Consider the following 18,059-nt stretch of genomic DNA (forward strand, 5'->3'; position numbering starts at 1 on the left):
TGGAAAACTTTCACCTTTAACAAGATTTTGTCTTCTGTACAGCTTGCCCAATTTAGGCAGCGGAAAGCACAAACTGATGGTCAGAATGCATCAAAGAAGCAGAAAAAGAAAAGGAAAACAGCAAGTATCAAAGATGAAGAATCAATACAAGATGGGATTGATATTGATCGATCTCGAGGTGATGAAACATCCACATGCAGCAGCCGAAGGGGAGCAGCTGCAACCGCTGAGTTTGCTGTTATGAGGACTTTGCATAGTGGAGAAATTATCACACACAGCCAGACTTACACCACTGAGGTAAGTTTGTCTCAGGTTGCAAACTGTAAATTAAAATTTGGGCTTAAAATAATCTATTAAATTTGAGAATATAAATAAAGGAGTTATATGAGGCTGTAGATATTATTTCCTTGCCTCTGCTTTCTGTCCTTAACATCCAGAGAAGGTGTTTTCTAATTGCCTGCTGTCATCATGTTTTGTGTGGTACTCAATGTCCCGTAGATTACAGAAAGTTAGTTGGCACTGCTGTACTCCCTAAACGGGCAAAAAATGTTTTATATTATAGCTTCATTTTATGGATTTTGTTTATTAGAAGTTTTCAAATTGCTGTGGATTTTTGATCACTGCAGCCATGGCTACAGCAAAATGCAAAGCTAAGCATCTTTCTTGTATTCATAATGCAATCTGAGGCTTTCTGGTTAATGAGGAGGACAAATGAATTTAGAAAACACTACTTAGAGCTGGATGGCTTAAGAAACTAATAAACAGATACTCTACTTTTACTGCTTGATGAAATATAATCCTGCTTGCTAGTGGTTTAAAGTATGTGCTCTGGGAAGGTAGTAAGATGCCCTGTGTGATACACACTGACAACCCGGGTCAGCTCTGAGGGGACATGAATTCACATAACGTAATGTATTGTTCCCAATATGTATCTAGGGCCAAGAGATGCTATTTACAAAATAGGTTATTGCACTCTTGAAAGCAGTGACTCTAGAAGGATGTGAGTGTTGCTTTGAAATCAGCTCAGTTCAGATCCCCAGTTCTCTACATGTGAATGCACTCTTTCCTGAGATAGGCAATACAGATGATAGCTCTGCATTTTGATTCATCAACCCTGTGCTAGGTTGGACCATTTGTAACTATTTTGGCTCCATTATCTCCTTTCCAATAGCCAACAAGTAATAGACACTTTAACAAAATTTCTTACAATCACCAATTAAAAAAAGGAAAAGGAAAAGGAAAAGAAAAGGTTATCATGGGGAAGGGAGCTAAACTGCATGCGTGAATTAAACACTTGTGAAGTAATTGATGAATTTATTTTATGATTTTAAGCCTGCAGTACAGTAGTACACTAGGTATATTGAACTTCATAGATATCTGCCGTTTGAAATGTAGGCTTTCATTCTTAGAAAGTTCATGTCAGGGCTTCAGAACTATCTGTAGTAATTCAGTGAAACTGTTCAATTCATGGCTTTTCCTTGAGGAGGTAATAAAATTTTAAAAGAGCACTTATTACCAGAATGACTGTTTGCATTGGTAAAGGTGAGACTTCTTTGTCTTTTAAGAAAAAGAGAAAGGTGTATATTCTTAGTGAGGATGGAAGAAATGAAATGCAGCGGCTTATCTACAGCTAAGGAGAGAGGACTGTGAGAGCAGAGAGCTATCAAGAGGGAAACGATTCAACAGTTGTTTTGCCAGTAGTATAGTCTATGTACATATGAGAACTGTCTGAAGAAAACTTCTTAACCAAATATGCTTTGAAGTACCTCATGATTACCGGTAGTGTCTGGGGACATGCATACACACCCTCAGTCATCATACATATTTCTACTGCAGGTGGAGAAATGGGGTAAAGTACAAAATCATAGAATAGTTCAGGCTCCAAGGGACCTACATGGTCATATAGTCCAATCCTATGCTCAAAGCAGGTCTAATTAGATCAGGTTGCTCCTAGTAGCCTGTGTTGGCTTCTGAATATTAACAGTACTAGGTGGTTACGGTTTTACATTTGAAGAAATTGTGCTGCAGTTGCAAAAGATTACACACACACAGACACATTCTTAAGATTGGGCGTTATTTTTCTGATGTCTGGCTTATTTTGGCTTGAATGAAAAAAGGCCAAATCAACTTCTATTATGTTAAAATAGCTAAATATGAAGATGCTTAGCTTGGTTTGGTTTGTTTTATTAATGTAGCTTTAAAAGAATAAGCATGGTGATTGCTGTTCACTTGTAACTTGTCTCTGCTGAATTGCTCATGACATACTGATTCCAGAAGCAGTATTCACTTCCAGTAAAACAAGTTGCACCCAACTGGGAGAACATTTTTATTTGCTACGTGTTGTTTATGGCCTGCTTATTCATTTAAATAAGTAATTGTTATTTTGGAATTGAAAGATAATTGCTAAAGTCTCTATCTGTGCAGTATTAATAGAAGAGGAAAAAATCTGAAGTAGTCTTAGTGAATCTGATAATTCACTGTTTTTAGTCTTATAAGTGCAATGCTTTGGACAGTGAGCTTGTATTACAGTAATTGGATTAGAGCTCGCTTAGTTGACATGGCAGCCAATGTAACAGGCAGTTTCAGGCTAATCCCTGCAGTGAATTAAAGACAGCTTCTTTGAGCTGTTTGCTTTTTCACCCAATGTTAAATCTTTATAGGCTGCTGTGTCAGGAGAGTAAGGCAAGATTACTGGAGGCATTATGCAGGATTACTTTCTAGGTAAATTTCAATTCAATTTACTTACTTCACCTTTTACTAGAATTCATATTTGGAATTGTTCTTTTTGTGCCACGAAATAGACTCCGAACATCTGACCACACTTCTCTGTTTAAAAGTTTTGGCTGGATTCTGCTCTGATAGTTATATGGGAAGAAGCTTATTTTCCTGCAACTTTTCTCCTATGAATTTTCAGTCCCCAGTAGAATTAGCATGCCCGAATACAAATCATCAAGAGTTCTCTTACTCGTTATCAATAAAGGAAAGTGAGATAGAGGTACTCCTGTTGGAGCTCATTCTTTATCCAAAGCTAGATGACGCCTTTTCAGAGAGGGAAAAAGTCTGTTTAGAGAATAGAAGTTATTTTTTGCTGTCATCCCTGTTCCTCAACTCAGTTCTTTCCATTTTTTTCCTCTCACTTAAGTGTTAATTCCTCCATCTGTCTGCAATCCCTTAAACTACAGGAACTAATTAAAGAACTCTGGAGAAAAACTCTTTTTGTTGTATCCTTCTTGTCCATTCAGTTTTACCACCTGTCTTAAATTACCTGTAATTTCTGTAATGTTTTCCATCCTATGTCTGAGGAATATTTTATTTACAAGATTTGTTGGAGAAATCCCAATTGGTACTTCTCGGTTAAGTCTCTGGGTCTGAACTTGCTGCATGTTAAATTTTTCAATGTTGACTTTCTAGTTGGCTTTATTTTTTTTTTTGTCATTATTCTGTTGCAGGAGTCTTTTGGTCTTGAGATCTACAGTGTTCTTTTCTATATAGAAATAAAGATAAGTAGGAAATAAAGAGACAACTCAGGAAATAAATTGGATCATTGAAACTCTTGGTTTTAGGATTACTTGGTTTTGCAATTAAAACGGAAAAAAAAAAAAAAAAGAAAAGCCAGTTCTAGTGTAAATAATTGATGAGATCAACTTCTTTAAATGATGTAGCAGATCAGACAGATTTGCAAGAATGTACCAGTGCCAGAGGAGCAAAAGAAATTAACCCGTGGCACAGTAAAATTGTCCCTGAGTCACTTGAGTAGTAAAAGCTATTAAATAAAGCTTCTTAAAAAAGAAAAGTTCAAAGTTCTGTGATGAAGAATACCTGCTAATTGATTACAGTTGGATTAGTAACTTGTCTTTTGTTTTTCATAGGACAAATCTGTTGGGTAGTAGTTCTAGAATAGCTTAACTGTTTATTCAAGTGGATGATAAAGGCTAGAGGCTAGAGACTCCAGGCTCATTGTTTCGTTTCCCTAACTTACTCTAATTGTTAGTTAGTCACTCAGCTTTGATGGGCAAGGAACAGAAGTACAGAGTAAGGAGACACTGTTTGGGATTCTGGAGGAGAAGTAAGGATGAAAAGTGACAGTAATAAGGAAATGTAAGCAGTATGGAGAAAGAGAGCACCTCAATAGGAACGGGTGTAGCTGCTGAAGGTTTTAAGGCACTCCCGTGTTAGAAGTGTGAAAGCAAAAATCAACCAAAAGCTTTGACTGGGGAAGAGGTATTCTGGGATGTACAATAAGATGAAGGGCTGCAAGGAAGGAGAGGGGAGGAGGAATAAAGAAAATGAAAGAAAATGTAGTATGAAAAAGAAAAAAAAGGACAGTTCAGCTAATGAAAACAATTTGAAGATGGAAAATGAAGATCCATACGCTAAACTAATGTTTGGAAATAATCTGTTCGATGTTAAAGTGTGCACTATGAGAGGAAATACTAGATTCTCAGCAGTGTATAGTTATGACAAAGATCAAGGACTGCCAGGATCTTACCTTTTTTTTTTTTTTTTTTTTGGTGCATACAACAAACTGTCTGTAAATAATGATAGATAATTCAGTTTACCAACACTGAAATTATCCATATTGAAGAACAGTCTTTGAGGATATAAAGAGTATTTTGTTTTTTAGTTTGAAAATTTATAAAGCTCAGTTCTACATTACCAAAGAGAAGAAACCTCCTTAAATGCTGAGGTTACCTCTAGGCTGGTGGTGATTTCTGATACAGGAAATTGAGATGCTGAGAAGTGGGGTACCTCACTGCAGGTCATGCTCAGTTTTGGCAGTGCTTTATATACATTAAGATGTATTCTATTTAAATCTGATGATAGTCGTTTGGTTTGGGGCATTAATGGCCAGGGAATACATTTGTTTAAATTCAGTAATTTTAGGAATAGAAACAAAGAAAGGCATGACTAGGCAGTATATAAGAATAGCACTTCATATTGAGAATTTTCTACAAATATTAAGAGTTAATTTCTTTAGGATGACCTAAAGAGAGGGTTTGATTGACTTTTTCAGCGTACATTTTTTTTTGCCTCTCTTTCTAGTCATGGTCCTGTTATTCAGTCTTAGCCAAGTCACGATCATTTGTGTATCTCTAATGACCCATGGAAAGGTGATATGAGAGATGGACTGCAGCTCACATGCAAGTTGATATGTGTCATTCTTGACCTAGTGATACTCAGAGCATGGTTTTCAACATCTGTCATTTTCAGTATGGAGGGATTTTTATTAATGTTTTTTCCATATTTGGAAGTATAATGAAAAACTGCTTTTAAAACAATGTCTCTGTAAATGTTTAGAGTTTTATGAGTTTATTTATCCACAGCACTCAGTGCCTGGTGGTTCTGATGGGATATAAGCAGGTTCATGTATTGTTTCTGAGAGAGAATTTATTAAGTTCTCTGGAATTATTGGTGGGAAGGAAGGAAGTGTAGAGAGAAAATTGCTTTATACACTCTGTACCTTAGTAAGACCAACTAGGTGAGAAGTAAGAAGTCTGGCACAGCCCTCAGAGTAAACTGAGAGGAATAAGAATTTGGGAACACCAAAATATTTTAGCATTGAGTAAAGAATATGCAAAAAAAATGCTGGAAAAGATGGCCTTAATTGTTGAGCAACTCTGAATGTAGCCTTTTTTCTTACAGAGATGGTATTCTGAGACAGAAATAAATGAAACAGAACTGTTGTGAATTAATACTTAAATAACTCAAAGCTATTTAAGTACTTAGGAATTATTCATGTTCCTGTTTCAGTGCTTTGAAATCTTAGAACAAAGCATCCAAGTACAAGGTCCTGCACCTAGGACAGGGCAATCCCAAGCACGAATACAGGATCTAAAGAAATGGGATTTAAAGAAGCGTGGCCAGCAGGTCGAGAGAGGTGATTCTACCCCTCTGCTCTGCTCTTGTGGGACCCCACCTGGAGCACTGTGTTCAGCTCTGGGGCCCCAGCACAAGAAGGACATGGAGCTGTTGGAGTGAGTGATAGGACAAGGGGCTTTAAAGTAAAAGAGGGGAGATTAAGATTAGATATTTGAAAGAAATTCTTTACTAGGGGAGGGGTAAACCTGGCATTGGCACAGGTTGCCCAGAGAAGCTGTGGGAGCTCCATCCCTGGAACTGTTCAAGACCAGGGTGGATGGGGCTCTGGGCAACCTGGTCTGGTGGGAGGTGTCCCTGCCCATGGCAGGGGGGTTGGAACTGCATGGGGTTTAAGGTCCCTTCCAACACAAACCATTCCATGATTCTGTAAGGAAGAGGGTAGTCATATTTAATACTGCATTCTTTGCAGCAGTAGCTGAATGTCAATATACATTCTCATTTGAGGAAAAAATGTTAGACTATGTAGCGTTAATTCAAAAGTTAAAGTATACAGTTGAGCTTGGATTAGTTTTGTGAGAGCAATAGAAGTTAAGCTGGATCCTCAGTTATCACTACTGGAAACTGTTAGCTCAGCCACATACTTGTGTATGTAACAGCAACAAGTGAGAACAAAGGATAGATGAAGTAATAGTTCCACTGGCAAAATTTTGTCTTCATATGAAAGTTTTTGCTTTTTTTCCCACATGACTAAGGCCTTATTTAATTAATAATGCTCTTATAAATTTATCCTACTCTATAAAAACTGGAAGCTACATTATTATAGACTGCCAGAAGCCTGTAAATCAGAAAATACGGTAAAATTTTGATTGCTACTTTCCTGTTAATTATAATTTTCTTGTAAATTGACAAAGCTAAAATAAACTTGTTTTTTCTTCTGCCCACTAATTAATCCATATTCAAAAATGAACCTAGAATTTTGTAGTTATGTTTGTATAACAGTTTACACTGAAGTCATTTTTAAAAAGTCAAAATTTAGGTAGAATTTTGTTCCATTGATAGTCTTGGTTCTCTCCCTTTAGTACTCATCCATTGCAATTGGAGTATGTTAGTACTGGAAACCCTTTTTTAAAAAAAAAAAAAACAAAAAAAAACAACTTTTATTATCATCCACGTAAGTTTTTCAAAGGAACATAATCACTTCTCTTTCTTGTGACCATGTTAGTATTTGAGTTCTTTTCTGAGTCCTGCGATAATGTTGGACAGCTAGTACCAAAGAACATATCTTCTGAACAAACAGCATATAGAAACAAGAAAATGGACATCCTGTTTTTTGTAGGCAGATTACCTCCTTTTTCTTATTACCTTGCAGTAAGTTCCTCTGAATAACGTTCACAGATGAAAGTATTTCTGATTTTCTAAAAAGTACTTAGCTCTTGTGCATTATCATTAAGATACTAGCTGCATAGATGATAAAGATAATTGGATATAAAGGGCCTTTGTAATGTCTCTTCAGTATATTTTAACCATCAACCATGTTATCAGTGAAGAAACTTAAATAAAAATAAAAAACATCTTGCCAGAAGAGTTTAGCTGTTTGCACCAAGAAAATGCTGTGTGGCATAAGTGGTAGAATAAGTGCAAATTAACAACCTGAAGTCATAGTGAAACAGATCCCTATTTCAAATTTCATAAATTAATGGGAGAACTGATGAATAGCTTTATTGGCATTGTCCTATCAGAAGATGTGTTGCTAACAATATCTGTATATATGAACTTTTTTGAATTATTTCCTTTTAAACTGGACCCATGTGGTTCAGACAGATGAGCTACATAAAATCTAATTACTTCTGTTGATCAAAGAACAATTGAAGCATAGAGAGTGGATGGCTTAATAATGGAAGGAGCTGGATTTTTAATTACGCTTGATCAGGTCTTGGGAGAGAGCATAGTTGCTTGGAGGGCAAGATGAGTGCCTCTGAAATGTTGACTACTCGTAATTGATTGTGACAGCAAAAGAATAACACAGAAGTCTTACAGTGGCAAACACTGATGTGTGAGCTCATAGGATTTAAATGTTTTTAATTGATTTTCAGAAGAGTGTGGATTAACCCCTTAGTACAGAAGACATATCCATTAAACTTGAGTTCATTTGGCCATCTTTCTGTATTGATTTTCAAATAAATCTCTAGGCAAAAATACTTGATATTAACAGACAAAAAACAAATCTTGATTGTTTTGAAGATTGAAGCAAATAGTTCTAAAAGATTATTTATGCTATTAGCAGATAACGCACAACTAAAATGTGATGAAGAACTACATGGTTCCCACTAAAAAGTATAGGATGATATGGCCACATAGTTGTTACCTGCATTAGGAAAATAAATAACAATGTATTTTTCCTGATTTTAAGCAAAGTATTTGTTTTTATTTAAAGCTGGGATTTCAAGGAAGTGAAGGTAGCCTTTACTGTATATATTCTAATCGCATTCATGGATACCTGTTATATTTTTTAGTACCATCTACATTCTCAGAGAGAGATGGCATATGTCTTGTTTAATACTTTTAGAATTCCATCATTGTAAATATTTTAATATTTTGTTTTAGCCGGAAAGTGAAATTTCCACTACTGTAGAAGATTACAGTTCTGAGGTAAGACTGAAGAAACACTTCCTTTCTAACTTTCCTTTTAACTTTTTCTTTTACACGTTTATTGAAATGCTGTGCACTGTTTTCCAAAAAGAGGAGGAAGGAAATAACACGTGATGTTATAGACAAAGATGTTGCATGTCATTACTGGTATGATTCATGTACCATTAAAGCAAGCATTGTGTCAACTACATAATGGGATGGCTGCTGTAATTGATAATACAATAGATTTATGAACTGTTATAACAGTGTCACCGTTCTGGTCATAGTAATGATTTGTGTTACTATTGGAGTTATGGTTGGGGATAATTCATTTTCTTTTGAAAATTATTTAATGAGTTGATTATGTCGTAATGAGTTCCAAAGTAGCTGTTGCTCAGAGACTGGCTGGTCATCACTCTGCTGCTGGTAGGTGGTGAGTGATTGCCTTTGCATCACTTGGCTGGTGTGTGTGTGTTTGTTTTCCCTGTACTTACTGAACTATTCTTATCTCAACCCATGATTTTTTCTCGCTTTTGCCTTTCTGATCCTACCCCCATCCTACTGGTGGGGGAGTGAGTGAGTGACTGCGCTGGGCCTTAGCTGCTGGACAGAGTTGCCCACCACACATTGGCATCCACTATTCATATCTGTTGCTTAAGAGGGAAGTAGGCTATATGGAAATTTGGTCTCAACAAATGAAACAATTATGTTCATAAGGAGTGAACTACCTCACGTTTAGCGGAGGGACAAGAACATGGGTGCACAAAATAGCCATGGAGTATCTGATGTAAAAATAGTAGTTTAAAAAAAACAAGTTCTTCATGTCTCAAACGGTAGCTGTTTTGGTTTGCAGCTCTCTGTGCTAAGCACTTTTGTAAAACACACCCCAGAATCTTAGGCTTGGCTAAGTAAGAGGGGATCAAGTAATCAAACATGCCTCCATTGCTGAAGTAAATTTGGTTTAGAATATTTACTGTGCCTCCTTTGATTCAGCCTTTCTAAGAGAAAGCTGACACACCTTAGAATAACTATTTGTTCCTTACTAGTATTATAAATGCTTATTGTGAGCTCTAAGCAAATGTGCACACCAGACAATGTGTCCCTGACCTAGCACACTGTATGGTCTAAGAGTGAAATCATTGCCACAATGGACAGTCTAGGCATGCCCTGAAAACTGGGGGGACCTCTGTTTCTCCTTCTCAGCTTTAAGGCTTTGTCTTCATTACTTCTTCTTCCAGTCTGTTCTTTTGACCAACTCTTGTATGTTTTCTGTTCCTGAGCTTTTTCATAAAGAGTTTCCTACCTTCCCTGTAATAGTTTATATTAATCTTTTCCCTTTTCCTTGTACTTCCCCATTTCCCAATTGCTTGGTTTCTTAGCTCATTCCTATAGCCCCTTTCTGGCCTTCCTTTTCCTTCATTAGTGATTCCTAAGCCCAGATTATTTTTCCAGCCTTTCCAGCTTCATATAAGCTTTTTGTTTTTAATGCTTTTTCTCTCTCCCTTGAAAAACTATTATTTATTTCTACCTCTTATGTCTGTCTTCTAATGTTCTGCTCAAGTTCAATGTCAGCAGTACTGTCTCTTTCCAGCTTCTCATCAAATCACAGTTAGTTTCCCCCACAGATTTTGTCTTTGTCTTTTTAGTTGAAGTCCTTTCACTGTCCCTCTCTTCCCCAGTTTGAATCTTTCTCTCCAATTTGTTCTTCCTGTCCTTGTTTATAAGCACCCTCACTTTTTTTTGGTGTGTTAGGAGAAGGCACTTGGGAGTACAGTGAAAACATTCCCTCACATTCATTATTGATTACTTTCATATACAGAATATTGAACCAAATGGACCCTTGGTCTGATCAATTACAATCATTCTTATGCTGTTTGTTGTAATGCAAATTTAATATACACACACCCACACACACATATATACACACACCTCTCCAGGTCAGGCACCTGTAGAATTGAAGATTCCAGGCCAGCAGCTTCAAAGTGCTGTAAATGAAAGAAAGGAAAAAAAAATATGGAGAGGGATAAGTGGAAAGGTGCAAACTCCACATGGGGAAAAGTCAGATTAAAGATGTAATATTTCTCACAGATAAAATATGCATTGTTTTTGCATATTTTCCAAGGAATTAAATAAAGAACAAAAAGAACCTGAGTTTTTATTATGTATGGAAAGAAGATAGGAAAGCATGTACGTACTGTTTGCCATTGAGAGTAAAATAACTCTACTATTGAACAACTGCTGTGACCTTACGGCAGCTTTTTAGAATATATGCATCACCACGGTATGTGATTACTGTAAAATGGAATACGCAATCTGTGCAGAATGAACCTTTGAAAAAAGTTAACAATGGCATTGATGTTCATATATATTTACAGGTGAGGTATTTTTTTTATATATATATATATATATATAATATATAATGGAATATGAGTAAGAAAATTTGATTGCTTCTGAGGTTGTAGATGCACTGTTGGAAATTGATGACGAAAGCTCAAGCAAACATATCTTTGCAGAAGGAGACAGAAAATATATGGCATAATGCCTTATCATAATTGCAGATATGTTCTGGCATGCGGAAATGTTTTTAGTGTTTTATTATTAGTATTAGTTGACTTATCACATCTAAATACTTTAATACGACATAATTTTTACCCAGCTTCATTCTTCAAAGATTTCCACAGGTGTCTACAGAGTATGTTAGGGATCAAATTCTTAGATACTAAAGACATTACAGAGAGAAAATAAAGACAATAAAGAATTACAACCAGACTGCTTTCTGAATGTGCCTTTAAAAACAAACAAACAAAAAAGATTTCCTACAGAATGCTTTTCAAGGCATATTGTATTGTCATCCCTCCAAAACAACTTTTTTTCCTCTGTGAGACTTCTTTCCTAAAACAGAAGTAGGCAATACAGAATTTGTGAGTAGTAAAGTAGTACTGGGTTTGGTGAAGAACAAATTGAAGTGGTGAGAGTTGCTACCTTAATAAGCTGTTTTTAATTTAATTTAATGCAGTTGGTTGGTATCTGCAATGAGGAAATGGCATATTTAAGAATACCTATATTTAGGAATTACACTGAATTTTCAGTGTGTTTCATATCAACTGTTATATTATTTCTGTTATGAAAAACTTTGTTTACGTTCATGACCATCCTTTAAATAAAACAATCAGAGCCCTTTTCAGGTGAGAAACATGAGAATAAGTTGAATTTTATATATAATAGCATAATTATGAAGTTGTGTCAAATCGTGGGCTTACTTTAGTTTCAGATACATTACCTCCTTTTTGGAATTCTAAGAAACCACACATTTGTACAAATAGAGGATTGTTCATCCATCTTTCTCCTATTTTTTAGCACATCTGTATTCTCTTTAGTTGTTTTTGTCAGAAATTACATTGAATTGGAGACTGTCACACTTCAAAGTGAAATGGGTTTTAAATCATATACTTTTTATAGTTGGTAAAATAAGCCACGTATTTTTAATTCGTCAGCCACTTTTCTTGGGGTTTTGGATAAAATTCAGTGATAAGTATTTCATTCTTTGATAGACTAATTAGACAGGGTTATAAGGAGTTTTCTAATAAAAATTGAAGGAATCAGTAAATGCTTATATCAGTGTTCTTGTCTTACAGGATTCTTTTTGTAAAATATCTTAAACTGTAGTATTTTTAAAGGCTGTCAATTCTTATTCTTCAGAAGTTATTAGACTTAGTTATACTATATGATTGTAATTATTTTCATCAGAAACTGAAAATTATTTTAATTTATGGAGTTTAAAAAAATTGAGTTTCCCCAATTGTCCTAATTGCTAATTTTGCTAAGTTCCATACAGTCAATTGTGACATAACTAGAAAACTGAGGAAAGGCTAAATGTTCCTAAGAGTACAGGCAAGCAGTGTTGAAAGCCAAAGTATTAACTTTTGTAAATTAATTGGGTGTCCAAAATGCACAAGAAAAAAAAAAAAACTAAAATTATGAGGTAAAAATGTTAATTTATTCCAGACCCTTCTGTATGTTTCTACTACCAAATCAAAGCACTTTTTTTTAACCGTAATTCTTCTTGCCAGCCTATAATAGGTTATATTGCTTTCCTGTATTGGAGTGTTTTTACATTTACCAATGATTGAACAGCAAGCATTGATTCATGCTGAGCACGAGTTTGCAATACATAAAGAGAAGTCTCTATAGTACTGACATCAATGTTAGCAGTAACAGTATGTTATGTGTAACTGCACAGTCTTCTTTTGTAACTGTACAGTTTCAAGTATTCCAAGGCCTGAGGAGCACTTAGGGGAAGGGAGAGGGTGATGAACCTGTCGTAAAATGAAGTGTTTTCATAAATTTAATCCTGACCTCTGGTGGCAGTTGTCATAAATTGCTGCGTTACTTAGTGGTGAAAGTTGGTTTTCTCTTGTATTTTTGTGGAGGAAGCTTGCATTCACTTGCTTAGCATATGTATTACTGATACAGTGTAGATTATACCTTTGTTTCTAGCCAATACAATACAAATTGTATTTTATACATGATTATAATAGCAAATATTATGTGAATTATTTTGAAAATACAAGCAAGAAAGAAAACTCAAGACAGAGCATACTTTGATGGACTTCCATAACCGTTGCTGGTTTCATGTCTTATATTAACCCAAACAGTTGCTCCTGAGTAGCTAATGTGCTGTAAAATTGCATTTTTTTCTTGCTTTGTGGTTAATTGATTATGCAGTTATACTCAGAGTGTTTGTTACTCCTTGTTCCCATTATCTTCCGTTATCTTATCTTATGTAGTTTGATTGCTTCTTTAAATGTTTAATTGTATGCTGGGGTAAATAACTAAGCACATCATAAAACATCAAGGCATAAGGCAATTTCAGTGTTAAAGGTGAATTGCAAAGCTTTAAAAGAAGAAATAATAATACTCTACATCAATAGTATGGGCTTGCAGAAGAGCGCTGTAGAGGTAAACCACTGGGCCCAGGAGATGCCACACGAGTCCAGTAGGCCTCATGTAGGTGTCTTTAACACTAAAGTTGGTATCTGGACTACAATCTGCAGCTGAGTGAAAAAATAATTTTGGAATGATATTTTTGAAACTAATATCCAGCCACAACAATCAATCTGGTCTGATGCAGCAGGATTCCTGTCCTGCCTCACGTTGCCAGGTTGTTCACATGGCTGCTGTCAGGAGAGCATTCTGGCATTGTGATTTTCTGATGGATTATGGTGCAGATTGTTTTCTTGTCATGTTTCAACTTGCACTTTGCAAGAAGGCATAAGACATTTGAAAGGAGAAGGTATGGGATGAGAAACAGAATGGGCTGAGATGGTAGTATGGTTCACTTCTGTGATATCTAAGAGCTAGGCTTCTGTTTAAGCAAGGGGTATTTCCAAAGTTCCAGGCAGTTGTTTGGAATGTGTATGCCAAAATCCATTTTATAAAATCTTTTTGTAGAAGTCTCAGCTGCTAAAGAGTCTGGAACATCTAAGGAGATGAGGCTTTTATGTCTGTCCTTGCAGCTCTTGTTATAAAGCATCAAAGAGTCATGGGTTGTTCCACACTGAAAGGATCCATAGGAAGAGAAGGGTGCCCTGTGTGGCAGTTCACAAGAACCATAACACTACATCTTTAGCAATTAAGCCTAAATAAAATAACAGTTAAACAGAAGGAAAATCATTATTTCATAATAGCTTCTATTAAACTAGTAGGGTTATTAATCTGGGACGTGAGCCAGAAAATAGACACTGGTGCTAGGCTCTGTGTAGACACTTGTATGGCTGAATGCAGAGCAAACATCTGGTGATACACAAATGATGTGCAGTGCCTCTGTGAGCTGCCTGGACTGATGTTTGCTGCAATTTTATTTATTCTTTCTGAAATAAGGTAGTAATCTCTCTGTGGCATCTTCCTTTTCAGTGAGGAAGTCAGGAGTTGAAGTGGCAGTATGTCAGCTCTGCCAATTCATGTCTGATGCAAGATTATTCAAAACTTGATAACTATATTGATCCCATTTATAACAGTATGATTCTGTGTCGAGTAACTTACTGATTTGCTCAGACATGATAGTTTTGTGTAAAGAACCCCCCAGTCTTTACTATAGCAGATATCAGAGCTATATAGTTGCTTTTTTGATGTAAACACAGTATTTGGATCTGATACAATACCTTTCCACCTCTAGTACTATTATTTTTGTTTCAGGCTCATTTGATAAAGAGCTCTGAGAGGAAATACAGCTCTTCTTGCTTTCTCATTTTAAAACATTCGTCTGTTGGTTTAAAAGCCTGTATGTCTGTCTTATGATTTCTCACAAATACATAGTATGTTATTTTTATCTCAATTTTTTAAAAAATATTATTTTATTTTTAACCTATAACTTTGGCGCATGCTTACCTTTTGGAAATACATTATTATTGGTTTGTATGGTCTGTGGAACCAAAATTCTCCTGGAAGCTGACAGGGGTTGCAGCATTAGGTGAGTGAAAGAGAAAATTTTCAAATGTCTTATGTTAAATGGATAATTTCTGCTCCTTTTTAATCATAAGAAATTCCTCCAGATTGTGAACATCAGTCTATCATCTACTATAGAGATACTGAATATTTTTAGAAATAGTAGATCTTGGGGTGTATATAATATCTTTTGGAAATTACTATGTCTAGTAATCTATAGAAATATTAAACATAATTTAAAATGGAGTATTACTGCATTTTAATAATTTACTGTGTAAAGCTTTGCATTGACCTTTAGATCTGAATTCCTTTGTTTTCTCCAGATGATTACATTTCTAATACGTTTTTTGGTTTTAGACAATAATATCTATTTTTGTAATTTGTGGGGTTTATCTGTTACCTGTGCAGAGTTAGACGCAGTTTATTTTCTAAAATGCTATTTTGTATTTCAAATTAAATAATTTTTTGTGGCATAAGGATTTATGTGTGTCTGCAGGAATCAAAGATTTCAAACAAATCAAAAAGAGAAATCAAGGTTTATTTCAAATAATAATGTACTTAGAAATTGTCTTTATACAGGTAAATGGTTGCAGTTTTGTGACAAGAACAGCTATACCTGCAGACTTAATCAGGGTACAGTATTGCAAATTGAATTGTAATACTAATAATGAATACTAAAAACCTCAAACAATTTGTTCAAACAAAAGCTGTGCTGTTGACTAATACTTTGTTTTGCATGCTGTGCTCTGTATCTGCATTGCTTGATATATAAATGCAGTTTAAAGATAAAATAAAAAACGTCTCACTGCTTGTATTAAGGCTAATATTATAAGGCAAGACTTGCAGAAATGCTTTATGTCAGTGTTTTTAAGGTGTGAATTATACTAACAAAAGAGGTTACCATGGTAATAAGATCCTCAATACTGTATTATATGTTAATGTTCTAAGGTGGCATTTGATACAGAATTTGATATTTGAGTTTACTTATCTTGATAAAGCATAAGAATGGCATGTTAAGGAACTTGGATTGATTTAGGAAGAAGAATTTGGAGTTGGAGAGCTTTGTTCAGAACATGGAATGCAACACTCTGAGATGCAACTAGAGGTGATGGTGAATGAATTGGCTGGGAAACAACAAGAGATTGAAGAACTAAACAGAGAGCTAGAAGAAATGAGGGCAGCATATGGTACAGAAGGATTGCAACAGGTATAATTACCTTATGTTGCTTTCTACTTACTACTTGGTTACATGCAAAAATGCAGAGTATCACCTGAAAGAGTTCACCTTTAATTACAGTTGTTCAGAATGCAGTTAGCATGTTATATGGAATTATATGTAATTTCTTTTAATCACATACCACGCGCTCTGTTTCTTTGAATGGCATTTCCATCATGTGTCCTTTTTCTATATTTTGTGAGTAAAGTTTCAGTGTTCTTTTCAGTGACTTTCTTCATATCAGGAATGGAGAGATGATTTTCTTCGAGAAAAGTCGTAATTCTTCTTTATTTGTGCAAAGACTGCATTTCTTTTATACCTTCTTGTTCCTCAAAGATCTAAAAAATATCAGGTTTTACTTCTTAAGGAATGATATTACTAAGTTGGGCCTCAAACCAGAAAGGTATCTGTATACCTAAAATTCACTGATATTTCACGGTCTGAAATACAAGGCAACTGAGCCAGGATTATAATTTGGGATTATAATAATTAGGGATTACAGCAAAATATTTCTTAATTTAGAAATATCATTCAAATATAAAGTTAGGTTGTAAAGAATATTAAATACTACCAGTTTGAGCAAGCGCTACATCTCACTTGTCTCTTTCTTTTAATTTGGGTACACGCCATGTCACTGTATGCTTTTCTTTGTTTTGCAAAGAGCTATAGAATATGAAAATTGTTTTAAAATTCAGTTATTTTCACCTTCATTGTTACTGCACAGTTATAATTCTTTGCTTTTTCCATTTGTACTTTATCTGTGAAAATGGATGTTATGTTTTCCACTACCAGTGATCTACAAGTGGTTGCCTTGGAGGGAGATGGTTTATCATTGCTTTGTCTGGTGTTGCACTTTAAGACAAGTTTATCTTCTAATTGCTGTGACTTATGTCCATTGTGCTAAACATAATAGTCATATCATAATAAAGAACATAATATCATTTTATTTTCAAGCAGTTGTGACTACTGTTTAAAGTGAAAATGTTTACATTTTTAAGTGACTATGATTAATATTTTAAAAATAAATCAAAATCTATTAAAACATGCTGCAGTACAGTAATACTTGAAATACATTTTAGCTGCAGCATATTCTTTATGATAATGGTACAGTGCATATTATCTCATCTGAGGAATGCATACAGCTTATTTTTCACAAGAAAAAAGAATTGTAAAAAACAGGGGATACAGCAGATTTGTTGTGTGTGGTAGTTCTGCCTGTTTGTTAAAGAAAAAGGTTGAGTAAAAAAGTTGAGAAGTAACACAAAAGTGTGTAGATTTGAACAGATAAATTTACTCAATCTCGTTGAACAAACGCAAAAGGAAAAATATGACACAAGTATCTGATCTGTTCCTTATTTTCTTTGTTATAACAAGCATCTAGTATTTCCACTAGATCCATATTTTGACACAAAAATGTTCTGAACAGAACTTTCTAAAGTAAGTTTTAAAGCTCTGAAAAGAGCTTTAAAGAATTTCCTCAAATTCTTTGCCCAGGTTGGCGTGTTTAAGGGCCTCTTGTTTTTTGTGTCCCACTGAATAATGTCCCTATCCTCTAAATCAGTAGTCTTTTTCTGAAAGCACTATAATTTTACTTCAGTAATCAGCATGTAACCTGGAGAAAGTTCTTTTTGAGAGCATAGTAAACAAAACAGTTACAGAAGGTGACTGATGGTTTTAGAAATTTCCGATGTGTAGAGATGAAGCATGTACTAGCTTTGAATGAGTTCAAATCAACAAAGTGACTTTAAAGTGAATAACATATCGATTTTATGTATTTGTACATGCATGTGGACCCAATTAGTATTATAGGATTTCTGGCTAATGTTATCTTACACACACAAAAAAAAAAAAAAAAAAAAAAACTGCAAAGAAAATTTTTTCTGTCCTTTTATCGTTTTTTTATTGTCATAAATTATAGAAGATGAACCTATGAAATACACTGCATCGGTTT

The 18,059-nt window shown here is 35.0% G+C and overlaps 1 protein-coding gene across 9 annotated transcripts in view; it reads left to right on the forward strand.

The window, feature by feature from the left end:
* Positions 1-18,059, forward strand: part of AKAP9 (A-kinase anchoring protein 9) — a 110,167-nt gene that overhangs the window by 22,680 nt on the left and 69,428 nt on the right. For 6 of the 9 annotated variants that reach the window (XM_082753243.1, XM_082753244.1, XM_082753248.1 and 3 more), the window contains exons 2-5: positions 43-297; positions 8,425-8,469; positions 15,472-15,525; positions 15,929-16,099. In XM_082753243.1, the coding sequence (XP_082609369.1) occupies positions 43-297; positions 8,425-8,469; positions 15,472-15,525; positions 15,929-16,099 (525 nt within the window). The remainder of the gene's footprint in view (positions 1-42; positions 298-8,424; positions 8,470-15,471; positions 15,526-15,928; positions 16,100-18,059) is intronic. The other 3 variants (XM_082753246.1, XM_082753251.1, XM_082753250.1) reach the window with 2 other exon arrangements.

Source organism: Aythya marila, assembly GCF_965140915.1.
Source record: "Aythya marila genome assembly, chromosome: 2".
In the NCBI taxonomy this organism is placed as follows: domain Eukaryota; kingdom Metazoa; phylum Chordata; class Aves; order Anseriformes; family Anatidae; genus Aythya; species Aythya marila.